The 26636-nt window shown below is 49.4% G+C and overlaps 1 protein-coding gene across 1 annotated transcript; it reads left to right on the top strand.

Moving 5' to 3' along the window:
• TRIB2 (tribbles pseudokinase 2) lies at window positions 1-26197 on the top strand. The gene is made up of 3 exons (XM_081797181.1): window positions 1-1683; window positions 6496-6788; window positions 23719-26197. Exons 1-3 carry the CDS (start codon window positions 1414-1416, stop codon window positions 24185-24187), a joined length of 1032 nt encoding a protein of 343 aa, XP_081653307.1. The 5' UTR covers window positions 1-1413; the 3' UTR covers window positions 24188-26197.
• Window positions 26198-26636: the final 439 nt, after the last annotated feature.

The following is a 26636-nucleotide window of genomic DNA, read 5'->3' as shown; positions in this document are numbered from 1 at the left end:
AATGGGGAGACGGAGCGCGAGCGAGGCGCGCGCGCGCACACACGCGCACACAGGGCCCCGCTCGCTCCGAGATCCCCGGCCACGTAAGTAACTATTAATACCGCCTCGCCGGGAGTTGCGGGCGTGCTGAGCTCGGGGATTGGCCTCGGGCACCATCGGCCATCCCCTTCAATTTTAAATACACATTCTTCTTACCTCTGGGGAAGAAAGAAAAAAATAAATAAATAAAAGACGAAGAAGAAAAGCCACCAGTTTTCTCCAAAACAAACCCCACCGGGCAATTTGGGTTTAGGGTCGGGGGAGACGGAGTGGTTGTAAATTATTCCAAGGCAGGATCCAGTTATCCAGCGGGAAAGGAACGCCGCAGGTTGGCTGGGGGCGCAACCCCTTCCAGCGCCCGGAGGATTCCCCCCCCGCCCCCGCCCGGAAGCTCGTGCCGGGGGAATCGGAGACCATTGATCTACTCTCGTCCGTGCCCGCACTTCTCGCTTTATTCGGAGGACGATCTGGAGCACGAGTGAGCTGCGACAGCATGAGCCTGTGCTGACCTCCGCCCGGCGGGCCAACCCGGGCTTTGTCGCGGTACCTGCGCCCGGCCCGCGCCGCAACTCTGTGCCCGGCTTTTGCAGTCTTTTGTTGGCAGCGGTGACCGCTCTAAGTTAAATGCTCCCTTGCTATTCTTTTTCTTCTTCTTCTTCTTTTTTTTTTTTTTTTTGTCTGTTTGTTTAAATTTTGGAGAGCTCTTGCGATCTTGGAAAAGCCTCAGACGCCATCTACAGTTAAAACGTAGGTAACTACCCTCGCCGGCGCCCCCCCTTCCACGCCCCCCACCCTTTCCACCAAAAAAAGGGGTGCAGCGCGGATTCTGTCTGCTGTGCGGCGCGAGCCGGTAGACCCGTGCTTATTTCCTTTTTCTTTTTGTTTGGTTTCTAACGCGTTGAGACCAAGCTGCTGCCGTGCGCTCCTCGAAGATTGCACAAACTACAGCAGGGCTCCTCCGCCCCGTCTGCGATTCGGAAGGCTGCGTGGGGATCGCTTCGGGAGACCTGGCGCTGCAGCTCCCCACCTTAGCAGTCCAGTTACTCGTCTAGATCCACGTTGGAAAGAGAGAGAGAGAAAGAGAGACAGAAACTAAAAGTGCGGAGATTCTGCAAATCGCTGGCTGCTTTGGGGTAACAAAAGGACCCGAGTTACTGCCGACTGAGCACCCCCGGGAGCCGGGCTCGGAGCAGACGAGGTGCCCGGCGGCGCCCATTTGGGGGCTTCTAACTCTTTCTCCGCGTAGCCCCCTTCCCGTCCCCTCCCCTCTCGTTCCCTTTTAAAATCCGTGGCACGGAGGCGCCTGCAGCCGCACTCGCCAGCGACTCATCTCTCCAGCGGGTTTTTTGTTTGCCGAGTGCGATCCCCACACTCATGAACATACACAGGTCTACCCCCATCACAATAGCAAGATATGGGAGATCGCGGAACAAAACCCAGGATTTCGAAGAGTTGTCGTCTATAAGGTCCGCCGAACCCAGCCAGAGTTTCAGCCCGAACCTCGGCTCCCCGAGCCCGCCCGAGACTCCGAACTTGTCGCATTGCGTTTCTTGCATCGGGAAATACTTATTGTTGGAACCTCTGGAGGGAGACCACGTTTTTCGTGCCGTGCATCTGCACAGTGGGGAGGAGCTGGTGTGCAAGGTAAAGAGCTCGGGGTTTGTTTTTGCTTTTTGTCTTTTAAAAAGATTCCCCGGGGCCGTTTGGAGGGGGCGGGAGGTCGCCAAGCTGCGGAGCCTGGAGGAGGGAGACTCGCGGGATAATTATCCGTGGCCTCGTTAAATGGGTTTATTTATTTGTTCACGTTCGACTAGTTGCGAAGTTTTTAGAGCGTTGCAGACAATGGGGCGGGCTGCGGCGGGGGCGTTTTGGGGAGAGCCCGGGTTTGGGAAGGGCGGCGGGACTGCGCGGGGGCCACGAACACGCGTGCTTCCAAAGGCTCGTGGAGCGCCTCAGCTCTAGGCCGGGTCCCGCTGCCCAAGGGGTTTCTCCTTGTGTCTAGCCCCCTCCCCTTCCACCGTGAAGTAGGGAATCCCCCGCTAATTTTAAGGCACTGATGACTGGGTTCCTTTTGCAGCCATTGTTCTTAGAAGCGTGCAGGTGTTAAACCTTTGTTCAGAAGGTGCCCTTTAAAAGAGACACACAAAGGTGTCCCCTCTGGCTGAGCCAGGGGCCCAGCGCGGGGAAGGAGTTTACAAAGAGCTCTCTGCTCCTTGCAGCCTTGAAAGGAGGTATTGGGGGTGGAAATCAAAGCCACCAGCGCACCTTTGGGTGTAGGAAAGAGTGAGTCCTTTGGGTCCTCCTCTCTTGTCTCGTTTCTTCTCATCTCCAGACTTCCGTGCGCGAACACCCCCTTGCGCCCCCCACCCCCAACACACACCTTTGCCAGTATGGTTTACAGGCCAGCGTTTGGAGCCCCAGGGATTCACAGTGCTAATACAGAGATGGGCACTTCAGTTTCCTTTTTGTCTTTGACCCCAACAGTGACTGGTGTGTCTGTGTGTCTTTGTGTGTGTGCACTCCAGACAAGGGGATGAGAACAGTTGCAAAAAAAAAAAAAAAAGGAATAGAGTAGAGCATAGGGGATACCCAGGCATTGGACAAAGATCAAGAATTCATTGTCAATTTTACATTTGGTCACTCTTGGTTTTTTGGGGGAGGGGTAAGGGGATAGTGAGGAGTGAGGACCTCTGCTGTCTTTGAAATGGGCACTCTGCACAGCTGTGCTACAAATAATACATCACACTTTTTACCATTAACCACAGATTGCTTTATTTCGTGGCGGACTGGAGTCTTTCATTGTAAATATGCGTTTTGTGGAGGTCTTCAGTCAGTTTTGCAATTGCTCAGTTCAGATCTCAGGGGAAAATCAGAGACTCTTCAAATACAGCTCTCTGCTTGTACTGAGCATTTGGTATTTTGCATCTTCTCCCAAGTTATTGAGACCCAGAGCAACTGTGCCCGGTTAACCAAAATTCCGTAGGCTATTCAGAGCTGGATTGAATTCTCAGAAGACCTACAAGGTTGCACAATAGGGGAGTCATCCTTTGAAATGAATGAATTCCACAGAGCTGCCACTCTTCTATGAAATATGCACAATCGCCCAGCAGTGTGTTCACTCCTTTTGCTCAACTTCGGTACAGCATTTTAATATTTTTCAAAGGCTGGAGATGCTTTTAAGTAAAGGGACTCTGCCTTCAAATTCTGCAGGAGCATCTTGCTGTTATTTCTTTGTTTAAAGGCAGAGGTGACCTGCCCCTGCTCTTTCTTTCTCCCTCCAGATTCTTCAAGACATATTTCACTTTGGGCTGACCTTACGGTGTCATTCGTAGACGTGCTCTTTGGCCTGAAACTGTACTTAATCTGCTGGTTTAGTTATTGCAAAGATTGAATCAGCCCTCACCAATTACTGTGGGGCTGCAAGTGGATTTAAGTGCAGTATCATTGTTCTGCTTGGCAGAGGTCATCCCTTTAAGACACAGCAGCCTGTTTTCCTGCCTTTTTACCAGAGGTGACATGGGTGACTTTTTACCAGAGGTGACATGGGTGACTTTTTATGCAAGCATAGCTGTGTATATCCTAGGAAGCTCCAAGTGGTTTTTATAAGGCTGCTTCTATGAGCTACCCTCAGATACACAGTGTGAACTCAGCTTACTGCAAGGCACTGTGAAATCTACACATTGAATCAAGTTCCTTTTGATGTCTCAGAATATAGAGTTCCTGTCTCCTAGCTCTATGTTGACCCAAGGAAAAAGTCTTTGCAAAAACAGATCGAATGTAAAGATGCCATTCCTATAGAGGACTGTCAGGAGAGAATGCTACAGGACACCATTTGGGGTCATTTAACCAAAATAATCAAGCCTGTTTATTGTCTCCCGGAGCCCACTGTGAGCTAGGCAAATGAAGGAAGGCAGCTTTAGGGGGTCTTTACCTTATTATTTTCATGGAAATGCTGGTAGCTACTATGCACATTGACATAATTACTATTTTGGCAAAATGGGCACTTGGTTTTGGGGTTTTTTGGTTTTTTGTTTTTTTTTTGCAAATGCTACTCATGATGGCCTAATCTTCCTGCCTTATCTCAACTGTCACATTATATAACTTAGGCTCCAAATTAAACATTTAAAAGAAGCTGGCAACCAGGCTTATGGCTTGATTTTGCATTTGAAGGTGATGGTTTAAATACCAGTCCAACCCCCATAAATGCCTGTTATAACTGCTACTAAAAGTTTGGTACCTACCCATTTGGGAGAACAGAAGTAATTGCTTTATTTTTCATACTCTGTCCACCATCTTGGAATTTGATCTCTTACAGAGGGTATTGGCTATTTCGTGAAGCTGCCATGAATATGTTGTTTTTTTGTTTTTGTTTTTGTTTTCTTAAATTTCTGTGTCCGTTCAGTTTTTCATCAGTGGGACGGGGTAACTGACTGAAGGTGCTGAGCAAAAATCACCTTTTATTTTTTTAAAAATGCAACTTGAAGGAGGAAGTATATGATAAATCATCGTAACTCCACGAGCACTGGAGAGACCAAGCCTGCAGCCTCCTGCTTCAGAACCCATCCCCCCACCCCCCCACCCCCGTTATATAACACGGGGTGTTTACATTAGCCACTGCAAAACGTTTATTACTCTCTGTGAAATTTTTGAGGCTTTCCTAGGTTTCTGCTGCCCGCAGCCTGGGTGTTAAAGTTGACTCAGGCATTTCAGATTCCTAATTGAACGGACCTCTGAGGTCACTGCTCGTGGGTCATCATTTGACAGTATCAGGGTGTGATTTGTGGTCTCTGGAGGCATTGAAGTATTCATTCTTAAATTCTAGCAGCTGTGCCGCCTTCCTGAGATGCCTCATTATGGTTCATTCACAACGTTACTTTGCTTCCTCGCCCTGGGTTAGCACCAGCCCTCCTGAGGTTCTTCCTATCCTTGTTTGACTCACAGATTTCTTTTGGTTTTTGAACCGAAGGGCGACTTAACTTCAATCATGGATCTTAAATGGCAGCCTGTGTCCCTGGATGGGTTTCCGAAGGCCTGTGAATCCCCTGAAAATGAATCCAGTATTGTGCGTGCATTGGAGGATGGGCATTGTCAGCTAGAGGGGACAGAGCTTTTATCAGGTTCTCACGTGGGATCCGGACCCAAAAAGGTCAACAGGGTTCTAAATCAACGTCTCCAGGTTAGGAAGAGGAGGGAGGCCCAGTGACCCTGAGTGCTTTATCCATCTTATCCAGATTATTGGTGGCCAAGCCAGGATTAGAGCCTCAGTTGGGTGATTTCTAGGCCATGCTGCAAAATGAGGATCAAGGAGAGGATGTTCTCACTAATGAAAAAGATTTAAGAAGCTAAATGGTGGTGCACGGGGACCATTTAAGGGTTTGTTGCTGGAGCCTTCTTGGCCTGCAGTGCTTTCCAGCAAAGCACCTCATGCCTGCCCCTCACTCATGCAGGCACAGAAGGGAGTCATGCGCCTACATTCCCAGGCAGATAGTAAAACCACATTCCAAACCCAGGGATTTGTATTCCTGATTTAGTGGAGGTCTTGAAATGAATGAAAGCTTTTTTTTCTTATGACCTCAAAGATTCTCTGTAGCGTTAATTCCTCTTAGGATGGTTTCAAAAAGGTACTGAGGATGGATTTTCTTTTTAAATAACCCCACAGTGAGGTGGCATTTCACAGGCTAATTTTGATTCATAGAAAATCATTGCATAACTGATTCATTGAGCTAGATAGTGTGGAGGGAATTGAGAATTGTGTCTGCTTTCTTTCCTATTAAGGACTGTGTGTCCTATTCCTTAGCTCTGCCGCTGGGGCTCGATTTGACTTGTTCTCTGAGCCTCGATATCCACATCTGTAAAATGAAGGTATTGAATTAGAGGACCTTAAGGCAAAGTCTGCATATTTGCTCTGTTAATTGCTAATATGTTGTAGAGCGCTGTACAACACAGTTGCGTAGTATAAAATACATTTTATGTATTTTATATTTTATATATTTTTTATACAATCGCTGTGGTTGTGCAGTGATGCCCGCTTCTGTCCTGTTTTGTTTTTTGGAAGGAAAATAAGGCTTTGTCTGCGTAGCTTGGGGTGGGTCACTTTCAGATTTTGCCTTAGTTCTTTTATAAACAGGTGATTGGGGTAGAGAGAAAAAAGTGATAAGACTTAACCATTTGTGTACCGTGTTACGTCTTGCACAGCGTTTTTACCTCCACGTTGTCAAGTAATCCTCCCAGCACTGTGAGTCAAGGGTCATTTGCCCATTTTACCCGTAAAGATTTGGAAGCTCAGAGAGGTCAAGCAGCTTATTCAACGTTACACAGCTGGGAGCAGGCAGGGCCAGTGCGGTCTGGGTCCAAGTTCGGTCTGCCTTCTATCTCCTCAAAAGCCTGTTCCATTCTGTGATTCTGTGGTTTAAGACGCACCCCTGACTCTTGGTCTTGTCGTGAATCCTGTCCTAGGTGTTCGATATCAGCTGCTACCAGGAATCCCTGGCCCCGTGCTTTTGCCTGTCTGCCCACAGCAACATCAACCAAATCACCGAAATCATCCTGGGGGAGACCAAAGCCTATGTGTTCTTTGAGCGAAGCTATGGGGACATGCATTCGTTTGTCCGCACCTGCAAGAAGCTGAGGGAGGAGGAGGCGGCCAGACTGTTCTACCAGATCGCCTCGGCTGTGGCCCACTGCCATGACGGGGGGCTGGTGCTGCGGGATCTGAAGCTGCGGAAATTCATCTTTAAGGACGAAGAAAGGTGAGTGTCGTTCCTGTCCAGAGCCCGGACTCTGACGGGCTGCTCGGGAGCATGCTTGCTTGAGAGGTTGGAATGGACAGTTTTTTTGTTTTGTTTTGTTTTTTTGCTGCCTGCCATCCAGGTGAGAAGGAAGGTTGAGCAGACAGAAGGAGGTGAATGGATATTGCGATGTTTTAAGTGCCCCGGGAAACTAAGTTGCCGCTACTCCAGCCATGTTAACGAATGCTCAGAGGTCGGGTGCCAGGATTGTCTGTGACCTGGTGATTAGGTTTTTTTTGGTTTTGTGAACTCTGAAGATGGCTGCAAGCCTGCGTGACATTTTCAGTGCGAGCAAGGCATGATTTTGCTTTTGAAATAATCCTACCTTCAGAACGCTCAGTGCCTGTCCTCACTGATTTCTAATTCATTCATTCATTCCTTCACTCAGTAGATGTTTCCTAAGTGTACGTGTATGTACGGCTAAAGTGTGTGTGTATTACTCACATTTCTCAGTACTGTGAATATCGGGGTGCATTAACTAGTCAACTCACCTACAAAGGAATGCTCCAAGCCCTGAATGAAGACTATATACGGGGTTAGATGGGACCTGGGGGCTGGGATGTCCGTTTTAACTAGGACTTGGAAGTCAGGAAAGTTTTTATAGGAGAGGTGCTTTTGGAGCTCACTTGAAAGATGAGTATGTTACAGACAATGTGGGAAGGACCGGCGTTGCAGGTAACGAAGGTGTCAATACATACACACAGCAATGTGAAGGTCTGGGTTATTGTAGGAGACAGCTGGGCAGGACACCGGGCATCTGGGTTCCACTCATGGTTCTTCTGCTCACTCATGACATTCTGTTGAGCAAACCCACTGGGGCCCGCTTTCTCTTCCAGCTGACTTCTCTTGTAAAACTCTTTCGAGCCACTCTTTTTCTTTTCAAGAATGTGCTTTTTTAGAGGGGTGGAGGCAAGTGATTTATATTCATTGCTGACTATTCCAAAGATCGTTCTAGAGTTTCTACCCACGTGGGTCGTGGAATTACCATGAAGGCCTTGGGCATCCTCGACTCCTCCTAGGGAAGTGGTTGGTGAAGTGGAGGTCCATGGGCACAAAGCTACTAAGGCCCATTTGAGTACAAAGCTAGTGCATGCCATTCATTTACTCACTCAACAAACATATCTGGAGTATTTTTTTTTTTTTTAATCTGGAATATCTTTTATGTGTCTGATGATGAACTGGCTATCAACCCTTTCTACCTACCAGTTACTGTGCCATGTATCTAATGGCCTGTGATATTTTAGGCTATTGCTTAGGGAAGTCTGTTGATGTCCTATAGAAAAAATATATAATGAGATCTAATGGTGTCTGCTTTGGTTTTTTTCATTTTATGGTTAGAGCTAATTGGGAGGTAAATGTCTGGGAAGCATTTAGGGATTAGCAAAGGTAAAGGGCCTGTGTTTACTTAATGCAAGTGGAATAATTTGATGACAGTTTATATATATATATATATATATATATTTTAAGATTTTATTTATTTATTTGACAGAGAGAGAGATCGCGAGAGCAGGAGCACAAGCGGGGGGAGTGGGAGAGGGAGAAGCAGGCTTCCCGCCGAGCAGGGAGCCCGATGCGGGGCTCGATCCCAGGACTCTGGGATCATGACCTGAGAGCCGAAGGCAGGTGCTTACTGACTGAGCCACCCAGGTGCCCCTGATGACAATTTATAATGCAGCTGAGTATACAAAGTGCTGAGGGCCACTGGCCACAGAGATTGGTTATTGTTCCATATTTTTTCCCCATAAATAGGTATCTTAGGCATTCGTGGTAGCTAATAGCCTGGTTTTTGATAGTGCATGGTCTTGACCCTTACTAACAAATGGAACAAGAGGGAGCTATTCTAAGATCTCGAGTGTGGGGTGACACATATTCTCTTCTTCAGCTCAGATGCATCTGCCCTTGGAGCCTGGAGACTCAAGTTATTACTCTGGTTTCACCTTTAATATCCTCTGTGACCTTTTAGTTTGGTCCCTTCCTCCTGGCCTCAAGTTTCTTATCCTTTTATTGTCCTGGCTCTGTCTTATTGGTTCTGAGGTCTTTCTGAGTTATAACATCAGGTGTGTGCTTCTTTGAATATTCTCACTGGAAGTTAAATATATACGTGACCCCCAGCAGAATACTGACAAAGATACTTTCTTTGTCCTTCTGCATTCCACCTTTCTTGGAAATGTAATAACTCTAACTACAAAAATAAGAGGTGATTGTTTGGGAGCACTTTAAGGTCTTATTATTAGGTTATTGTTAACCTTACTTACTTCTCTCTGCAAATGGGGGTAGGGTGGGGATCATCATGTTCATTTTATGGAGGAGGACTCCAAAATCTTGTGTGAGGTCTCAAAGCTATAGATAAGAAAGAGCAGAAGTAAGGACATATTCTCTATTAAATCAGATCTCAACAAATTCACTTGCCTGCCACAGGGAGTAAGGGCGATGAATGCCCTCTCTCATGGGGATCCAAGTTTTTAAACGTCCCCTTCGATTGTGTCTCTTTCCAGAGGAATTTCAGGTACCAGTGAGTTTACGGGGTGGTGCGTCCAGGGACAGCACACACATGGTAAATACATATTTATGAAGTGAGTCATAGTAGGGTGGACATCCTTAGGTCACAGAACATGGGAGCACAAGTGAACTCCAGGGTCTCCAGAGGGCCCATCCTTCAGTTTTCTCCTGTTGCTGCCTGGAATCAGAACAGCAGGGGTGAGGGTGCCGGCCCCAGGGCCCACAGTTAGCTAGAAGCAAATAAGGGGCTGAGTCAGACCTCACATTTGCTGTTGAAGGCCTTTTCCTCCAGGCCTGTCTTGTCCTTTATGGGAAGTTGAGTTAAGAGTGCCCAGGAGTAGATGGTGGCAAAGCTGAAATCCTTGATGTCCCAGGGCCTAGAGAAGAAATCCCAAGATGTCGGAGGCTTCCAACACAAGGACTTTGAGTCTCTGGCACTGAGTTTGGAGCTGTGTTTGACTTTTGCAAACGAGTATGACCCTTTCTAGAAAGATCTAGAAAGAAGTATCCTGTATGAATGTGAAACCAGAAGACTTCACTGGAGTAAGCATGTCAAAGCGAAATCCTTTTTAACTTTAGAGAGCATTTTCCTTCTGAAAAAGGAAGCGTCAGTGACAGGGAGGAAGCTGCTCGTCATCTGTCCCCGGCATGTCTGACGGCACGTGAGCCCATGCAGCCCTGCCTCCCTGCGGGACCAGCAGGGAGAATGATAGCTCCTCATCCGACGGGCGAGGTGACTGGGTTGCACAGGAGTTAAGTGACCTTGCTTACGGTCATACAGCATGCATGTCGATGGAGCCGGCCTGGAAATCCTATCCTTTCAGTCCAGAGCTCTTTCCCTGCCCCCCCACCACGCTGAAGTCCCGGAGGACTTGGCTGTTCCTAGCATGACAAGTGTCTCTGGGCAGCTCTGAGAAGGTCACTCTCATTTTCAAGGACCTTCCAAATGTTCTCATCAGTAGCTGATAGGAACTTTTCCCCCAGCCATCTGTCAACTTTTTGTGAAAGAGGGATAATGCCTTGTAGACTTCCTCCTTGTTGTTTTGCCTTTGAACGTCTTCGATTTCAGAGTAGGAGACTCTGGTTTTGTCACTCAGATTATTTCTCCCTCCGTGTGTCCCTGCAGCCATTGAGTTTCGTGGCAGTTTCTCTTTGTTGGTCCACACAGTGGCTTGTGTGAAGGAACCTGCCTGTGTTTTGAGGGGGACAGCAGTCTGGGACCTCGCTGGGCTGGCAGCCCCCACCATCCATCCTAATCAGCAAGACCTCATCAATAGGTATTTCAATAGGACTAGAGTCTGTGTCTCTCCTGACAACACCCAGCGTGTGAGAAAACAATGGGTTGAATTTGAAAGGCTTTTGAAACGTTGAAGGATGGAGTCTGTGTCTGTTTTCTGGCCCTTTATGCATTGGTTTTTTGGAGGGGGGAAACACAGAAGAGGCTTTTGGAAGCACTACTTTATTAAGCTTCAAATCACCAGACCACACTTTTGTGCATGGTCTTCTCTCTCTCAAGGATGTGCACCTTTTTGTCTGATGCTCTTGCAAGGAACTGAAGGTGAAAAAATTACATAGTGAAGTTGGCTGAGCCCCACCAGGTTCAGAATAAGACCGGCCCGTGTGCTGACTCTTTATGCATGGATTTCTGATACTGGACCATCTGTAACTGAATCCTGACCGCCCATGAATGTGTTCTTGGTAGAATGACCAGGTCCATCAGTCCAGTTTCCCATGAGCAGCGTGAAGACATGATAACACGCATGACACCCCGTGTTACGTGAGGGCCTGATACCAGTGTGCCTTCTGCCTCTGTGTTGAATTAGTAGCACCGCCGATTTCCTTTGCTTCCGTTTTATTTTGATCTGGATTCTAGATTCGGATTCTGTCTCTACCCCTCATTAGCTACCTGGTCTTGGATGAGTCCTTTAATGCCTCTGAGCTGCAGATTCCTCCGAGCAGAAATTAGGACTGCATCCCTGTGGGTGATTGTGAGAGCCCAGTGAATGACCCAGAGGTGCACAGGGTGGGGCAGGTGCTCACTATAGCCCGCCGGTCCTAAAGTCATTGATAAAGTGGTGCCATTTTCGACCAGCCGTTCCCAGGGTGCGGGAGGCTCTTGGAGAATGTGCTCCACCTCTTGGGCAGCCATTTCACGAGGAGTGGAACTCTTGTGATGCGAGGGTTCAGATTTAAGCCACATCCTCCTTTCTTGTTTAACTACAATATTGGATCAGTGCTAGAAGGGTGACTGACAGGGCAAGCACCAGGCTCAGAAAGGCCAGAAGGTCGACCAGATGTACGCAGGGGAAGGCGGACACCAGGCGCATGCAGGGAGTGAAGGACCCCACTTCCTGGGCCTGAACTGGCCCCGGTGTTCCCAGCCTTGCACTGCTGCTTCTCCTCCATCCCTGGGACGTTTCTGCAGAGCAGAACTAAGGTGATTTTTTTTTTCTTTCTGAGGAAGTTAAAGCCCTACCCTGATTGTACTCAGCGTGGACACACCCTTTGCATCCACAGTTTGTTCCCGTAGTAAAATCAGAGGTGGGCTATAGAGTGGGAGGGGCCGTGTGTGGGAAGGGGCCCTGAATCTGATAGAGGGCAGTGCCCAGGTCCCCCAGCCTCCCCCTCCCTGCTGTGGTAGTGGGCTGATCTGCCTGGCCAGCAGATCTTCCAGGAGGCCCCCAGTTTCACTTTGAGCCTCTAAGGGAAGGCCTGAGCTTTGGGAGAAGACCCGTTACTCCCATGTGGAGGATGAGTCACTCTCTGGATTCTAGGCCCTGCTCCTGCACTGATTAGCAAACTTAATCTTGACAAGTTGCATAACCTCTTTTGTCCAGATTACCTCATCTGCAGAGTGGAAATATCCAGAAGACTTTCCTCATGAAACTAAATGAATGAATGCAGGTGAACCCAGAGCTTGGCACATAATCAGCTACGGACAAGTGGTAGCTCCCACCGTCTTCACCTCCTGTGCACGTAGTGTCTGGCGCCCCGGGTGACATAGGGCAGCTTGCTGAGTCAGGATGTGAAGAGCCCAGGAAGCAGGTGCAACCTCAGGCTGCCCCGGGAGCGAGCCAGTGTTCCTATAGTGGCCCGTTTGGCCAGTTTGCTTTCTCTTCTCCCTTGGGACCAGGCTCCTTGCCACCCCCTGCCCGCCGCCCACTGCCCCCTACCCCCAACCTCGATTCAGTATTGACATTTCCCTGCGCAGAAATAACCCCCCATGAATAGAGAAACATGCCTCTGTACGTGTTTCTTCTTTGGTTAGAAGATTTTTATCTCTTTGACGTCACAAGTTGCATTTCCTCTGCTTTGTGGAAGCTGAACAGTGCCTGCTTCTGCAGGAGGGAGGCCGGACCCTTTGTAGAAACCCAGCAGCCCTGGGCCTCTCAGTGTCACCGGCCACCATCTGCCCAGGCACGGGACCTGCGTCTCCGGTGTGGTGGAGGCCTTTTCCCTCCTCCCACCAGCTGAGGTCTGCACACCTTCTCTCTCTCCTCAGCTTAGTTTCTGTACTGGCTCTTCTTGTAGATCTTCAGCCTCCACTGAGGCTTTAATAGCTAACAAAATAGAGAGCCCAGACTGGAGACCAGACCCTGCCTTCTTTCACCAACAGCGATTCACGTGAAGTTGTAGGCTCATTGTATTTTAGCAAAAGACCTGACCTTTTTGCTTTGAAGGAGACAGAGCTGGAATTCCCTTCTTTATGTTGGCCACTTCTCTGTGCTTCTGGCACTGCCAACCCTTGGGGGAGGCTTACTCCCCCACTTCTCCCTGGATGGGTAAGTGATCCCCCTCCCATAGCACACTGCTAGTCTCCCCTCTACTCGAATCGTCCATGTGCACCCCTCGACTGTCCTCATGCCTCATCTCCTGCTGGGCTGGGAGATTCTTGGGGACAGAGGCTGTCTTGTGGTCCCTGCTGTGGGAACACAGTGGCATTGAATGAATGAAGATCTCCCTCACTGAGTGTATGCATCTCAGATTGGATTCTCATGACAGAATGAGAGAAGTGGGAGTAAGTATGGATCGTTGGCCTCTAGGACACTGCCCAGAGTGGGGGCCCTGGAAGACTAAAATGTATAAATCTCCCACGTAGACACCTTTTCAAAAAGAGCTCCTTCAGCGTTCTGCATCGAATGAGAAATTAACCCGTCGTTCCCATTTTGATTTAATGATTTATGCAGAAGTGACATTTAAGACACTGTTATCAGTGTCTGTGGTGGGGTTATTTTCATTTATGAAGGACTTCCCTAATCATAGAAGGGAGAGCACCCTCAGGGTTCTTTGTTTAGAAATGGGATTTCTGGCTGAGCTGTTTCCTGTTTGTGCTTAATAAATTAGCTGATGGGCTAGACTGAGACCCTGGGCAAGCAGAGCCAAGGGCACAGCAGTAGGGTCTCCTACTCCTTCACTGAGCCATTTGACCTTGGCCTACCTTCTCTGACGTGGGTCAGAGATCATGAACTTAGAGTATCCAGCAGGGTCCCTGCTGCACTGCAGAGCCTTAAAAAGGCACCTGTCATGACTGCTCTTGATGATCAGCCATTGGCTTTGGCCCTCATCACCCAACAACCTGGAGATTCATTTATTTATTCGACAAATAGTATTGAGCATCTGTCATGTGCCAGGCACTGTTCTAGGCTCTGCGTATCCTGCAGTACCCGATGAGACGGAACCCTTCCCTCACGGGACTTACGTTTCAGTGAAATATTATCTGGCTTCCACCATGGACCAGGCCCTGTTCTAACTACGACACTTAAAGGAAAACTGATTTGGGGCGCCTGGGTGGCTCAGTTGGTTAAGCGACTGCCTTCGGCTCAGGTCATGATCCTGGAGTCCCTGGATCGAGTCCCGCATCGGGCTCCCTGCTCGGCAGGGAGTCTGCTTCTCCCTCTGACCCTCCCCCCTCTCATGTGCTCTCTCTCTCATTCTCTCTGTCTCAAATAAATAAATACAATCTTTTAAAAAAAAGGAAAACTGATTTAATCCTACTTAACTACTGTATTTACATCAACCAGTTTAAAACCAGTGAGTAAACTAGTGCTATTCTCACCATGTTATGGATGAGGAAGTTGAGGCTCAGGGCCTCACAGCTAATCATTGGCAGTCCTGGGGGTCTGCGCCCAGGACACTGGAGTCCCGTGCCTAGGCCTTCAAATACCACTCTGGCTCTAGGAAGTAGACACCAGGTAAAATACCACCCCTTGTGTCCGATCCATAGAAGGAATTTTCTCACGCAATTGGGCAACAAGTGAACCCCAGGAGGACCTGACCAGCACTGAGTACTGAAGCTCAGTACTTCCTTTTCTCTAAGGGGTCATGGGCCACCAGTTAACCAACCCCACGGGCAGTCCTGTGATGCCCTGTGTTTCCATTTTATGGAGTGGGTTTTGTTTTCTCTGCGGAACTGTAAAGTGGGGTCCAATTCTCTTTCTGTCTTCCCTACCTAGCACAGGACTAGCCTTGTAAATACTTCGTGAATGTCTGGCAATTGACTAAATGGGTGTGTGAGTAGCCCCTTATGCTGCCCTGGAGGCATAAATATTATAAGAAAAATCCCCTAGATATGTTGATGGCAGAAGGCAGTGGATGGAAACACATTTTAAATGCCCTTTATCTGGGACTCTCAGGAGTTTCTCTAAAGCATGAAATAGAGTCAAGCCTATTTGAAATTTCTTTGGACTTGAGAGAGTGCAATTCTTAAGCAGAATCACGCCCAGATACCCTGAACTCTAGGCAGCATGTTGCAGCCGGGGGCATCTTCGACATGGGATCCACACTATGTTGCAAATATTTATTAAGCATCTATTACGTGCTATGTTCGGCGCAAGGTATTGAGGGTACGAGAATCACCTCTGGAGAATCCTTTTCTAATGGAAGACATAGTGTAATAGTTATTTTTCATACCATGTTACAGAGAATGGGTGTACATTAAAGAACTCTCTGGGAGCAGAAAGAAAATGTCCTAATGGCAGAATGGGGTGTAGAGAATGAGCGTGTCAGGAGGAGATGGGCTCCTTCTCGGGTCGGTCTGAGTGAAGTAGAAGGATGTTCAGAAAGTGTGAGTAAAGGCCAAGAGACAAGAATGAGCCCTGGGCAGGGAGGGGCGTGCTGGTGGACAGCACTGTGGGGGATCAGAGATGAGAATGAAGAGGCAAGAAAAGGCCTAGGGCCTGGATGCATGCCCATGACCTTGAACTTGACCTGAAATCCAAGAGGAGCCATTGAAGGGTTTTTTGTTTTGTTTTGTTTTGTTTTCGAGACAGGATGGGACGGGGTCTGGTCGTGATTCTGGAAGTGTATGTGCAGGATGGCCTGGGCATGGGTATCGACTTCAGGATGCTGACAGGGACAAGGACCCAAGCAATGGGATCAAGGAGGGGTGGGTAAGAGGCAGAATTAAACTCAGCCCTTTGATCTCTACAGATGAAGAAATGGGGAGGAAATGTCCTTCTCCCAAGTTCTAGAACATGTTGGTGGTGTGACCCAGAGCAAGAGCCCAGATTTTCTGGCTGACGGAACGTGTGTGGTATGTGCCTGGGCCATCTGGGTGAGCCCCAGTTCAGGACTCTGCCAAGTGGAATCCCTGTCTGGCCCAGGGCTGCACTGCTGCTCCCAGTGCTCGCTGGGTCGGTGGGGTCATAGGGACCGGCCCGAGCCCGGCTCCTGCCCTGCCAATGGTGCATGGGTAGGAATGTTCTGGACTCTGAGTCCGCCTAAGCAGCAAGGGTGGGGCAGCTCCTCAAGGTGCACCTGGCTCTTCCTTCCTGGAAGAATCCAGGCTGGGTGGGCCCTCGGAGCAGCGGTACGTTGCCTGCAGAACCTTCCCTGAGAAGCTGAATCAACTGACTCGGGGCCAGGGGATCCTTTGGGACCAGGGTCACACCACCAACATGTTCTAGAACTTGGGAGAAGGACATTTCCTCCCCATTTCTTCATCTGTAAAGATCAAAGGATCAGAGGGGCAAGAGGTGAACAGAGTCCTGAGGAGGGGTCCGGAGCTGCCCTGCCTTCCTTCCCTGTCCGTCCCTGTGGAGATGCAGGCTGCGCTCGAGGGGTGCTTTCCTGCGGTGCGAAGGCCTAGGAGGTGGGAGGTGGGATGGTTTCCTGCTGTCCCGTAGCCACGATGAGTCAGGGCACAGACAACACAAGCCTTTCTGTCGTGACGGGGCAGCGTGAGAGGACACACCACCTAGTAGAACCAGCCAGCCCCATCCCTGGAGACTTCCCTCACCCTGAGCTGAAGTGTTTCCCTGTGGGTCGCCTGCTGTTCTCCTGCTGATGTGGAAGGAGCTTGACCTGGGTGTCGGGTCTGTTCGCTGCATCTACAGGACCCGGCATATCAGTGGCTCGCAGAGGGAAAAAATCTATGCACACAGGAAACAGAATTACAGCGACGATTTATTTGGCAGGGTTTAGCTTCATTTATTTGTCAAGTCCCAGTGGTGGCTGTCGGGTCAGCTGGATGCGACGTAGGGTGCTGGGACAATCCTGTTCCTCCCCCATTAGCCCCCCGGGGGGGGACCCTTGCTCATACAACCGAACTGACAGCCAAGGGTAGCTTTGCGGTATTGGGCAGAACAAGGCCAGACCTGGCAGTGGCTGACCTTTCTCACTTGACCCTTCTCCTGCTTGGACCCACCCTGTGGAATGGCCTTCAGTGACTTCTCGAATTCCACTGACCTCAGGCCACCGGACTTCCCGTCCCGGCCAGGCCCACTTGGTCTGGCGGAACTCCCAGCCCAGCCCCACCCTGGCCCACCCTGTCCTGACCTCTTCCTGCTGCAGGAGCCCAGGGCGGTGTTTAAAGGTTTCAAAGCAGAGCATGATTTGCTGGGGTAGGCCCTGTTTGATGTTTTGGATGGCACACTAATCTGGAGGTTGAAAACCTGCTTTTGAATCCCAGCTCTGCCCCTCATTTGCAAGGTGGCCTTGGACAGGTCACCTCTTTGTACCTCAGTGTCTTCTTCTAGCCAGTGGGCAGGTCCTGCCACCTCTCTCCAGCTCATGAGCTCCAGCAGTTAGGTCATGGATGCCAGGGTTTTGTCTGTGCTGAATAAACCCGGGGCCATGTTTGTCTCCAGAAACCCAGAATCTTCCTTTCACAGATTCTGTCTTTGACACTGAGTAAATCTGGGATGCTGGTGCTCCTGTACTTTGGAGATGACAGCCGCATGACGATCCTCCTGATGTGGACTCAGCTGAGTTTTTTCAGGTACCCCGTATGTGGCCTGGGACCTCCCAGCCTCTGTGCCTCGGTTTCCTTATTTTGTAGGAAGTTGGCATGTATCGTAATATTTGCCTTTCAGTTTTGTTATGAGAAGTAGAGATAGCGAGTGAGCAAGTCCCAGCACATAGTAGGTGTTGAATTCACGGCTGCTGTTGTTGCTGCTGTCACTATTATATACGTTATGACCAGGGTGTCGTAGAAGTGTTGCAGTTCCTATAGTTTCAGATTAAAGGAAACTTAAGCTCAGGAGTTTTGAAGCTAAGAGAGCCCTTTTCAGGCCATGTTCTCGTTTTACAGAAGGGAAACTGAGGCCGAAGGGGCCCGTGGTCACACTGCTCTGGCGACCCCGGGGCCCGGAGGGAGCCTCGCGGGCCTCTGCTGAGAGGGGGCGGGGCACTAGGACTTCGAAGCCTGCTGCTCTGCGGAGGAAGGAATAGAAGCGCATCCTGCTGGTCCTGGCTTCCTCACCTGGCTGGGGATCCGATGGCACCAGGAATGGTGCCAAGTCCACAGGCTGCCCCCGTGTAAGGTTTTTTCATTCAGAAGTTAAAGCAAAGCAGGCTGTGCCAGGGACAGGTTGCGAAATGCATGCAGGGTGCAGCTTCTTGGCCGAGTCAGTCCCACCCCAGGCTAATGGCTCTTTCCTCCAAGAAGCTGCAGGAGATAACCACTGTCATTCGTAGCTTTTTGGTCACAAAAATTCTCCACCAGCCCTCCCTTGTCCCTTTCGGGAATCTCTGTTCTTCGTGTGCCGTCTTTGTTCCCACCACCTCCACAAAGCCCACTCTGATTGCCTTCGTCAGGACCGGATGAAGTGAGCAGAATGAGCTGGGCACATTTGGGGGCGGGGGGAGATCATTCGGGGGAGGGGGTGGGAAATAAGTGCAAAGTGCCTGGGAAGGAACATGGGCACAGAATTCACATCCACTTGGATCGTGTTCATCTGTCTTCTCGTCTAGACTCTGGGCTTGAGGTGGGCGCCTTATCTTACTAATAAGATCGGTTAGAGTTGCCGCCAGATTTTTGCAGATTTCCTATGCTGGGCAACTTGGTAGAGACTGTGCTTGCATTGTTGCATTGTTTCAATCCTCACAAAAACCCGAGAAGGTGGACATTACTTGTCATGTCCTTATCCCTGGTGGTTGCCTAGTTTCAATGCCCTAATGATTAGTGGGACATTTGAATTACTAGGACCACCGATACCCTTAGGGATTGTTACGAAAATCAGTTTCCTTTGACTGGGAATACATAATCCCCAGACTGTTCAGGGGACAGCAGAAGTTCAAAGACTGTTCGTTCATATCGTCCCATGCTGACACGAGCAGGTGCTCTGCCAGGCGCGCCCCCCACCCCCCCACGCTCTCCAGAGCAGACAGAGGCAACCTGCTCCCCAGAGCGGGAACCAAGCCCCGGGGACCTTCTGACGGTCCCTGCAATTGTCCAGCAAGTCCACGGGGACCGGCACTGGGACTGGAGCATGGCCTCGGGTTCCTGACATGCGTGAACCCCGGAAGGTCCTTGTTTAAAGACATAATCCCGACCACTTGCCTTGACCCTTGCCTAGGAGTGATACAGACAAGTTCAGGGTGTTCCGAGCAGGAAGCAGGGTCAGAAGCATGCACTTCCTCCCCAGCTTTCTCTAGGCCCCTCTTTTTCTTCTCTCCTCGCCTGCCCGGGATGTCTGTGCTGCTCCATGGGAGGAGCGGGTTCCTGCCCCATGGGCTGGCTCTTCCTGACCCTGGGCGCATGTGTGCTCCCCACTTTGAGGAGGCCTCATAGACGGGGACACCCCGGCTGTGGTTTCCTGCACCCCCTGCTCAGGTGGGTGGGCCAGGCCTGCGGGCTGGCTGCTTGGAGCCCCGGGAGAGATGGGCGCTCAGCCCCTGACTGGCCTCACTAGCCATAGGGACTTACTCACCCTTTCCGAGCATTAGGCTCCGTGTCCACATAAAGGGATAATAATTCCTGCCTTGGACGTGGCAGGAAGTTTTATAAACTTTAAAGAGGAAATCTCTGTCGATACCTAGCACCTTTTTAGGTACAGAGATGGTGCTTGCTCTTTGGTACTTAGTAATTTTCAGAGCCAGAAGCGGAACCCAGGTCTCTGACTTCAAGACGGAGCTGGCCTGGTAGACGTGGGGCAAATTTGGCACGGCACGCGCTGAGCCGGATGTGACCAACAGATCCAGACTCGCCCCACCTGGAGTCTGGCTTCGGAAGGGAGGAGGCTGACGTGGCAGGTGGGTCAGCTCCGGGGCGGCCGAGCGTCCGCAGCATGTGTGGTGCACTTTCCACTGCACTCTCGGGTCCACTGGGTATTTGCACGGCCCCTGAGGCCTTGCGGGGGGAGGAAAGAGGTGAATGCCAGGAAGGGCATTAATTGACAAGCTCGAACCCTTCCAGTATAGGGGGGTCAGGCTGGAAGTAGGGTCCCTGCCACCTAGGGGAGGGGGTAGGTCACAGGGGGAAGGTGAGAGTCACAGTGTAGCGCTGTGGCCTGGAGGGAGGTAAGAATGGAAAAGGGCTTCAGGTGTGGTTTAGCATCAGGAGCTTGAGGTGGTGACGTCTGTCCCCTGTAAGGGCTGAGCTAGCAGCAGCTCAGGTCTCCCGAGGCACATCCGCGCCCGCCCTCACCCCTGCCAGGGACTGAGGTATTGGAATTTACAAAGCCTGTTCCCCATGGATACTTCATCTGACATCCACTTAATCCTGGCGAGGGAGGCAGAGCAGGGCTGTTGTTCCCTTAAAGATGGGCACACCGAAGCTCCGAGGGGTTAATGGTGTGACTGTCCCTTTCCCTCTCAGACTGAGTGTCTGCTGGGTGGCTGATACTAGTCTCCGTGCTGGAGAAACAGCAATCAACACAGAAGATGTTCTCTACATACAGAGCGACCTCAGCTACCTGCTCCCGAGCTCCCGAGCAGAATGAGGCGATCACCCTGCAGTGACCATGGGAATAATACAGAGTATAAATGCGTGACCATACAAATACAGATGCATAGTATTCTAGGTCTCAGCGCAGGGCAGGAGAGGACTGGGCGTGCAGTGCTCCCCTATATAGGATGGTCAGGCAAGGGCTCTTTAGTGAAGCTCATTTGAGCAGAGACCTCTTTGAAAGAAGTGAGCGGGAATGAGCCGTCCACGTATCTGGGGGAAGAACGTTCTGGGCAGAGGCTGGGAGAGAACCTGCACAGAGGCCCCAGGGAGGACTGTGGTGGGTGGTCGGTGCGTTTGAGGAACAGGGAAGGGCTGGAGCAGAGAGGAAGTGGGGCTGCAGGTGTGGTCAGGAGGCCCGGGGCTCACCCTGCAGCCGCGGGGAAGATGTCAGCCCCACATGCATGAGCTGGTGGGCTGTGGCGAGGAACCCAGCTCCAAACCAGATTCCACGTCTGGTGCTCCTTCCACCGGACTGTCCCTTGTCCCACAGCTAATTACAGTTTCCACAGCTATAGTTATTCCTGTCGCTCTCCTGTTGCCACGACAGTGACCGTGGAGGCCAGGAAGCTGGCCAGCTCCTGAGGCTGCTGCCGGGGAGGGTCCGGCGAAGGAAGCTGTTGAGAGAACCCACTTGGCCCCATTGTGTGCGCCCCCTCCCCTCCGCCCTCTTGGGTTTCCCTGACTCACCTCCAATATTAGAACCTCTAGGGAAGCTGGTGTGGGTCCACCCCACCTGCTGCCTTTGGTTAGAAAGACCAACAGGAAGAACAGGATTTGCTTTCCCTCAGCCCAATTCCAGATGAGCACATCTAGACCTTTCCTGCGTCTCTAGATCGTTAGCTGAAGGGGGAGGAGAAGAACGTGTGCACTACAGGTTATAGTAGAATTGGGGTGAGCGAGTAAAGAAGACATGTTGCTATATATTACAGAATCCCAGAATGTTAAAACTGGCAGAGACTTTCAGACTGTCTTGTCCAGATGGATGGCCCAACAGTGGGAATGTACTTAATGCTCCTGAAGTGTACAGTTAAAAATGGTTAAAATGATAAATTTTATGTATATTGGACCATCACAAAAAATTAAAATTAAAAAGAAGACGGCCTTGTCCAACGCTCCTCTTTAAGTTTGAGAAACAGAGAGGTTGAGTGACCTCCCCACAGCCACACAACAGATGAGAGATGTAGTCTGGCCTGGAGTCTGCTCTCGGAGCTCCCTGCCCAGCACCTTTTCCAGAGACTACCACCATTTATTGCTCATTGGCAGAAATGAGTACAGGGAAGTAGTTACTCCTTAGTCTTTGAAACTTCTGTAATTCAAATACGAGATCTCATAATCAACCCAGGCTTTTGTCCGATTTTTTTGCTATAGAGAGCTAACTTGATTAACTTGAACCTCACCTTCCTTCTGTGGCTCCCTGAGTAGCCGTGGTGGTTGCTCTTTTCAGAGCAGGCTGAGACTAAGGCTAAGACCTGTAGCCCCGGGGGAGGAGGAGGAAAGCAGCTTATGGACCTGAGTCACAAGCTCTGATTTAGGCAAATGCCCCAGTGTGGTTTCTCCAAGCACTTTCCTGTTCTCCCCTCATTGGAGCCTCGTCACCCCTCGGGACAACAGGGTACAAACTATGATGTGCATTTTTGAGACGAAGGAACCCACTGGTGTGAATAATCGTGACCTTGTAGGCCCTTGCAGGCACCGTCTGCAAGGCCCTGACCCCTCACTCCAGCCCCTCCTCCCTGGCCCACGTCACCTTTGTGGCAAGCCTTCATTCGTGGGATGGAATGAGACTGAGTCTGTGGGGTTTAACAGCTCTGAGAACTCTGCTGTTAGAGGGTTCTGGCCAGGAGAACAGGAAGAGGATTTCCATTTTAAGCCCTGGAAGGTCGCAATACCTAGCTTTCCACTCAAGGAATGGCAGAACAGGGAAACAGGATTCTTGGGAGTCCCCTGAGCCAAGGAGGTCTAGAAGATTCTGGCACTGGGTGGGGGGCAGCCGTCAGTCTTGAGCAAGTCATTTCGTGTCCTGGTCCTCAGCTTTCTTCACTGCAAATTAGTATAGTTAATTTTAAGAATTTAACTTATTTCCAAAAGTATTTACCAAGTGCTTATTTTATGCCCAATGGTCATATCAAGCTCTACTGTATAAAGAAGAGTGCTGGGCCCCAGGGACTCAGAATTCAGTGTGGGTTTTCTCCTCCTCCATTCATGAGTGCAGCCAGGAGGCATCCTGGAACCTGTCAGCCAGCTCAGTCATCCTTAGAAGGCAAGGGGAAGATTGACACACACACCCCTGCACACATGTGAGAAATCAGATTCACATATGTACATATGTGTATGTGTTGGCACAGGTGGAAGTTAGAGGTAACTAAGTCAGATAAGCATCAGGTCAAGGACCAGCCCCTGGGAGTGTGATGGGCCAGATAGGAGGCAAGTTCAGTGGTAAATCTTGGAAAGAAGATGGGCTTGCTATGAAGATGTCAGCCTTGGAAGGGCTTATGGCAATGCATACGTGCTCGAACATTCCCCAGCTCTGCCTCTGTCCTAAAGAAAGGCAGCTTGGTAGTGGGGAAGGAGCAGCAGGTTGACTTCCTTAAGGAACGTGTGGGACCAAGTCTTCTCTGTTGCCCAGCTAAAAGGCACTGGACAAATTACTCAAACTCCATGAGCCTTGATGTTTTTATCTGGAAAATGGAGTCATCAGATCTTCCATGTCTAACAAAAGGACTGTCTGTTATAAAGCCAAGATGCCATTGAGTAAAAAGTCCTTTCAGACTGTTATATCATGTCAGCCAGAAGCTTGCTGTAAGTTGTAGACAGAGCTTCTGGGAACTTCCCAGTTGGTTGGATCTGAGTTCAAATCCTGCGGATCCCCATCACTACCTACATGTGTCTGAGAATAGTACAAATCTCCTATTCCGTCATCACTGACATGGGGGAGATGATGATGTCATTTATGGTCTGTTTACTTGCTGGAGGTGTGGGTTCACCCCAGTAGATCTTAAGCATCATGCAAATTCCCTGTCAGTCTTATTCACTCCTGGGCCCCCCACCCTGGAACAGTGTCTGGCGCCTAGAAGGCCCTCAGTAAGTCATGTTTGGCTGGTTGAATGAATGAATGAATGTGTGCATGGTCTTGGAAATACTAAAGCGGGGGCTGTGATACAGTGATGGGATTCACGTGCCTCAGCCTGCCCGTAGGAGCTCACGCTCTCCTCTCTCTTGCAGGACTCGGGTCAAGCTGGAAAGCCTGGAAGATGCGTATATTCTTCGGGGAGATGATGACTCCCTCTCTGACAAGCACGGCTGCCCTGCTTACGTGAGCCCAGAGATCTTGAACACCAGTGGCAGCTACTCGGGCAAAGCAGCCGACGTATGGAGCCTGGGAGTGATGCTCTACACCATGTTGGTGGGGCGGTACCCTTTCCATGACATTGAGCCCAGTTCCCTCTTCAGCAAGATCCGGCGTGGCCAGTTCAACATTCCAGAGACTCTGTCGCCCAAGGCCAAGTGCCTCATCCGAAGCATCCTGCGGCGGGAGCCCTCAGAGCGGCTGACCTCGCAGGAAATTCTGGACCATCCTTGGTTTTCTACAGATTTTAGCGTCTCGAATTCAGGATATGGTGCTAAGGAAGTGTCTGATCAGCTGGTGCCGGATGTCAACATGGAAGAGAACTTGGACCCTTTCTTTAACTGAGCTCGTGCCCCGCAGAGACTTAGCAGGTACCAGGAGCGAGAGAGGGCAGTGGAGAGTCCTTCCAGGGGACATGTATCGCCTGGCTTGGTAGCAAGAAAGACACTGACACTCAAGTTTCTCGGTTCAAAGAAGGAGAACCTTCAAGGAGCTGACTGAACATGTAGCATGGGGGCGAGAGATGTGGGGTGGGAGTCTGGGGTCGGGTCAGCGGGGCAGGTGCCCCTGGAGCTTCTCTTCCCTGACGTAGCCCCCTGGAGACCACCCCCATCAGTTGGGCTGCTTCGGCCTACCCCACTTTTCATTTGTCCCAAAATAGTTGCAGATCCCGACAGAATCAAAACTCTCTGCCTCAAACACACATCTTGGCATCGCACTGTTAGCTTTTAACTTCTTGTCATGATTCAGGGAAGGTACAATTGGCCAAGGATTTTTTTTTTCTTTTTAAACAAGACAACCACCTATATGATACTTAATGCGGTTCATTCAAAAAAAAAAAAAAAAAAAATTCGGTGCACACAGACTGACCAGAAACCTGGGTGCTAAGCTAAAAGAAAATAGAAGTCCAGTTTGTGTCTCTTAATTGCTCTTTTCAACTCATTTCTTCTAAATAAACTATTTAATATCCTGGTCAGGAAATAACATGTTGATGCTTTGCTCCCTGAAGGGGGAAAAAAAAAATCTGTCCTTTAACAAGCTATTCTGTTCTGTGTCCATGGGTTTGTGACAGGAAGCTATTAGAAGTCAAACTTCTAGATGCATTAACTGCTATCGTAGTTTAAAGAAAGAAAAGAAAAAAAAGGAAGGGAAAGGAAAAGAGAAATTCACTCCTGAATTTTTTTTTCCTTCGAACGATGAGGGCTGCCTCATTGGGGGTCCTCTCTGCTGGGATGGGGGCAACGGGGTGAGATCACGGGAGGCGCTTGGAGTCTGAAGCTTTTGCGACACTCTGGTCTCAGCTACACCTTTTGTCTTTGTTTTATTGGAAACTAGTGAAACCAAGCAGATTGTCCCACGTGTATGAAATACAGGGCAGCTATTTCCTTTTCTTTAGGAAGAATGATCCTTTTGGCTTGGAAGGCCCTCTGGTTTGGACAAAAATCCTCGGTAGAGACAAGCGGCAAGAAAAATCAGCTGGAAGCTAGGATGATATAAATAAAAACAGCTCTCTTATCCCAATACGCACCTTTGTATTTTCAAGAATTCTTCTATTTATTAAGGAAAATGTCACATTGTGATGTATTAAGCCAGTACTTCAATTACGGGTTGACTTGGGATGACATGTTACATGCTGTAGTTAACATCTATATATTTTTTCTTGTTTGAGTATTTCTGTCCCTGAAATAACCTTTTGTTTGGCTTTTCTAGATAGCTTTATTTGATTTCGAGTGGCAAATGTTTTTTTTGTTTTTTGTTTTTTTTTTTTTATTACGGCTTTTCTATTTGCTGTATGATACAGAACTCTTTTGGCATAAATATTTGTGTTTCCAGTACCTCAGTTGTTTGGATTTTACTGCCTGTATACGTTTTGTGAAATGGTCATGTTTTTGGGTAGGTAACACGTGGACTCTAGTATGTAAATGTTACTTGAATCTGTGCTTTATTATAGTACGTGGCATGTGTGTGCAGATCTTGGATGCTTCATGCCTGCTCAGCAGGAGCCCAGCCTTCACGTTCCCAGGAGGGCGGCTTAACCGTTCATAGTCAGGAGACAAGGCGGCCATGGATTTGCCCTTGATTCTATTTTGATAATGGAAGATACAAAGGAGAGAGTTTTTTGGTTTTGGGTTTTGTTTTTGTTTTTGTTTTTGTTTTTTACATTCTGAAGATGGTGCTGTGTCAAGAAGGACCCGTTTTTCTTCCCCGTCCCCTATTTTTTCAGTACCCCGTAGGAGGAAAGATTGGTGATGTGCATGGTGGGAATCTATGGCCTCTGGTGCTTTGTCCTGTATTTGGTTTAATGTTTTTGTCCTAATCTCTTCAATCAATAAAATTGTGCGTATTTAACTAAAATATTGAGGTCCTGCAAATGCTGAGTCTCTCCCATCTGTGGTTTGTGGCCACCACGCACCAGCCAGGAACTCCTACGTCCTCCCGGGGGTTCACTCTTTTAGGATGAGCCACCACGACTGTTAATACAAAGCAAAAGCTAGCTTCCATCATGTGTGGGCATATGCTGGCCAATTTAGAGGTAATATCTCACAGTGAATTAATTGTTACTACCACGTGAGGAGGTGTGAATTATGTTCCTATCACAGATTAGGAAGTAAGCCCAGAAAGGTGTACCACTTGCCTGGGGTTAAACCACCTGTAAGTGATGGAGTCAGGCATGGACCCCCATCTGTTAAATCCTGAAGCTCGTTATGCTTTCTATGATGTTAGAGCCCAGAGGCTTTCAGGACAAGTAATGCTAGTAGCTCTGGAGTAGCCAGGCTCACCTGGACTCAAATCG

Source organism: Leptonychotes weddellii, chromosome 10 (genome assembly GCF_054177405.1).
Source record: "Leptonychotes weddellii isolate Sample4059 chromosome 10, ASM5417740v2, whole genome shotgun sequence".
Classification (NCBI taxonomy): domain Eukaryota; kingdom Metazoa; phylum Chordata; class Mammalia; order Carnivora; family Phocidae; genus Leptonychotes; species Leptonychotes weddellii.
This window is presented reverse-complemented; position numbering and strand designations above follow the sequence as displayed.